This window comes from Cebus imitator, unplaced genomic scaffold (assembly GCF_001604975.1).
Source record: "Cebus imitator isolate Cc_AM_T3 unplaced genomic scaffold, Cebus_imitator-1.0 Scaffold322, whole genome shotgun sequence".
Classification (NCBI taxonomy): Eukaryota; Metazoa; Chordata; class Mammalia; order Primates; family Cebidae; genus Cebus; species Cebus imitator.
In genome coordinates, this window is record NW_016107637.1 from 40,648 (window position 1) to 43,069 (window position 2,422).

The 2,422-nt window shown below is 40.6% G+C and overlaps 1 protein-coding gene across 1 annotated transcript in view; it reads left to right on the forward strand.

Annotated features, from left to right (window-relative positions):
• ZYG11A (zyg-11 family member A, cell cycle regulator) overlaps positions 1 to 2,422 on the forward strand; it is a gene marked incomplete at its 5' end in the record, with an annotated part of 45,381 nt that overhangs the window by 37,139 nt on the left and 5,820 nt on the right. The window contains 2 exon segments of the mRNA XM_017504363.2: positions 602 to 663; positions 1,378 to 1,475. Coding sequence (XP_017359852.2) covers positions 602 to 663; positions 1,378 to 1,475 — 160 coding nt within the window.

The window sequence follows — 2,422 nt, forward strand, 5'->3', positions numbered from 1 at the left end:
CCTGGGTTCAGGCAATTCTCCTGCCTCAGCCTCCTGAGTAGCTGGGATTACAGGCACGCACCACCATGCCCAGCTAATTTTTTGTATTTTTAGTAGAGACGGGGTTTCACCATGTTGACCAGGATGGTCTCGATCTCTTGACCTCATGATCCACCCGCCTCGGCCTCCCAAAGTGCTGGGATTACAGGCTTGAGCCACCGCGCCCGGCCTCATGTACCAAATTTTTAAGTCTCTGAGGGGTTCTCTTCGAATTGGTTTGTGTTTTAAGCTTTCCCAGTGCTAGATATTAAATTAGTTACCATTTTTCCATGTGCATTGTTCTTTGTGTTTACTTTCTGGTAATGGGATTCCTGAGGGAGTAGAAGTAAATGTGTACTCAGTCCAGTATCTTTAAACAGATGCTCCTTGTTCTTGTAATTTTTCCCACATTATTAATATGTTCTGTGTACATAATGGTTATGTGATTGATATTTTGCCAAGTAGATGTATCCAAATTTGTTCAGTCATTCCCAGATTTTGAAAAATTTTGTTGTAAATGGTGGAATACAATATTTGAATCTTGGTTTCTCTGGTTTTTTTTTTTTTTTTTTTTTTGGAGTAGCATTCAACTATCCAGAATTGGACAAGTTCAAGTTGTAAGATGACAGCACTAGTGACCTATAGGTAATTTCATGATGTTGTGCTTTTCTTAAAGGCTGTATTCAGTGATACAGTGATAATGTGTTAGATAATCAGTTAGACTAATGTTCAAATCCTATTTCTCTGGGATAGTGGGAAAGTATTTCTAGAAAGTCAGTTTTCCTTGTCTGTAAAATGAGGCTGACAGTGTGCAAGATTGAGTATGCAATGAGATATTGAATGTATAAAATGTCTAACACAGAATGCAGTTTCTCAAATAATAGCTTCACTGTATGCTCAGTCACAGTGAGGAATTGACCCTGCAGGGAAAATGTTGAAAGTTTTTTTTCCCCCCCCCCCCCAACCCTTTGAGGTAGAGTCCAGGCTGGAGCTGAGATGCAGTGGCATGATCACATCTCAATGCACCCTTGATTTCCCAGGCTCAAGTGATCCTCCCACTTCAGTCTCCTGTGTAGCTGAGGCCACAGGCATGCGCCACCAGGCCCAGCTAATTTATTTATTTATTTTTTGTAGAGACAGGGCTCACCTTGTTGCCTGGGCTGGTCCTAAATTCCTGAGTTCAAGCGATCCACCTGCCTTGGCCTCCTAAAGTGCTGGGATTACAGGTGTGAGCCACCACGCCCAGCTGTGAAAATTATATATGTTATTATTATAAATTATATAGTGTAAATTATTATATCCCTGAACACTGGCCTGAGCTCTGGATTAACATCTTTGTACTTACTTTTTTTTTTAAAGATCTTTCAAGACATTTTTCCCACTCCTTGGCAACTTCTCTCAACCAGAGGTTCAGCTCTGGGCAGTATGGGCTGTGTATCACGTCTGCAGTAAAAATCGTATGTATTCAACACATAATAGTTTTCCAGCTGTTTTTCTGTGTAATGAATAAGTTCAAGATGGATGTGAAAAATTGTCCACCTCTGTCTTCCGTATTTAGCTGTGTTTAAAAAGAAACTGAAAAAAGCTATTACTAGCTTGAAACAATGCTGTAGAATTAGTAATCCATTTGAGGGTAGATTAGATAGCAAGCGAAATAGAACGTAAAAGTTTGCTCCTACTTGTATTCCCCACAGACAAGCACCATTAATAATTTGATAACTAATCTTCCAGATACTTTTCTATATCCATGCTGTATTTAGTATATACTGTATATATGAAATATATTTTTAAACAAAATGGGCTCATTCTGTGCATGCTGTCCTATAGTTTAGTCTTTTCACTCAACAGTTTATTGCTGACACTCTTCCTTTAGTAAAACATGGACCTGCTTCTGTGTAATGGTCTATGGGAGACTGATAGGCCAGGAGTCTGGGGTTATTTCCCAGACAAATTAAATATTTTTACATGTTTTTCTGTTTAAAATCCCTTTTGAGGCCAGGTGAGGGGTCTCCCAAAGTGCTGAGATTATAGCACTTTGGGAGGTCGAGGCAGGAGATCACTTGAGGCCAGGATTTTGAGACCAGCCTGGGAAAAATAGCAAGACCCCACCTCTAAAAAGCATTTAAAAAAAAAATTAGCCAGGTGTGCATGGCATGCACCTATAGTAGCAGCTACTTGAGAAGCTAAGGTGGAAGTATCCCTTAAGCTGAGGCGTTCGAGGCTGCAGTGAGCTGTGATAGTGTCACTGCATTTGTCTTAAAAAAAGAAAATAGGCCGGGCGCGGTGGCTCAAGCCTGTAATCCCAGCATTTTGGGAGGCCAAGGCGGGTGAATCACGAGGTCAAGAGATCGAGACCATCCTGGTCAACATGGTGAAACCCTGTCTCTACTAAAAATACAAAAAA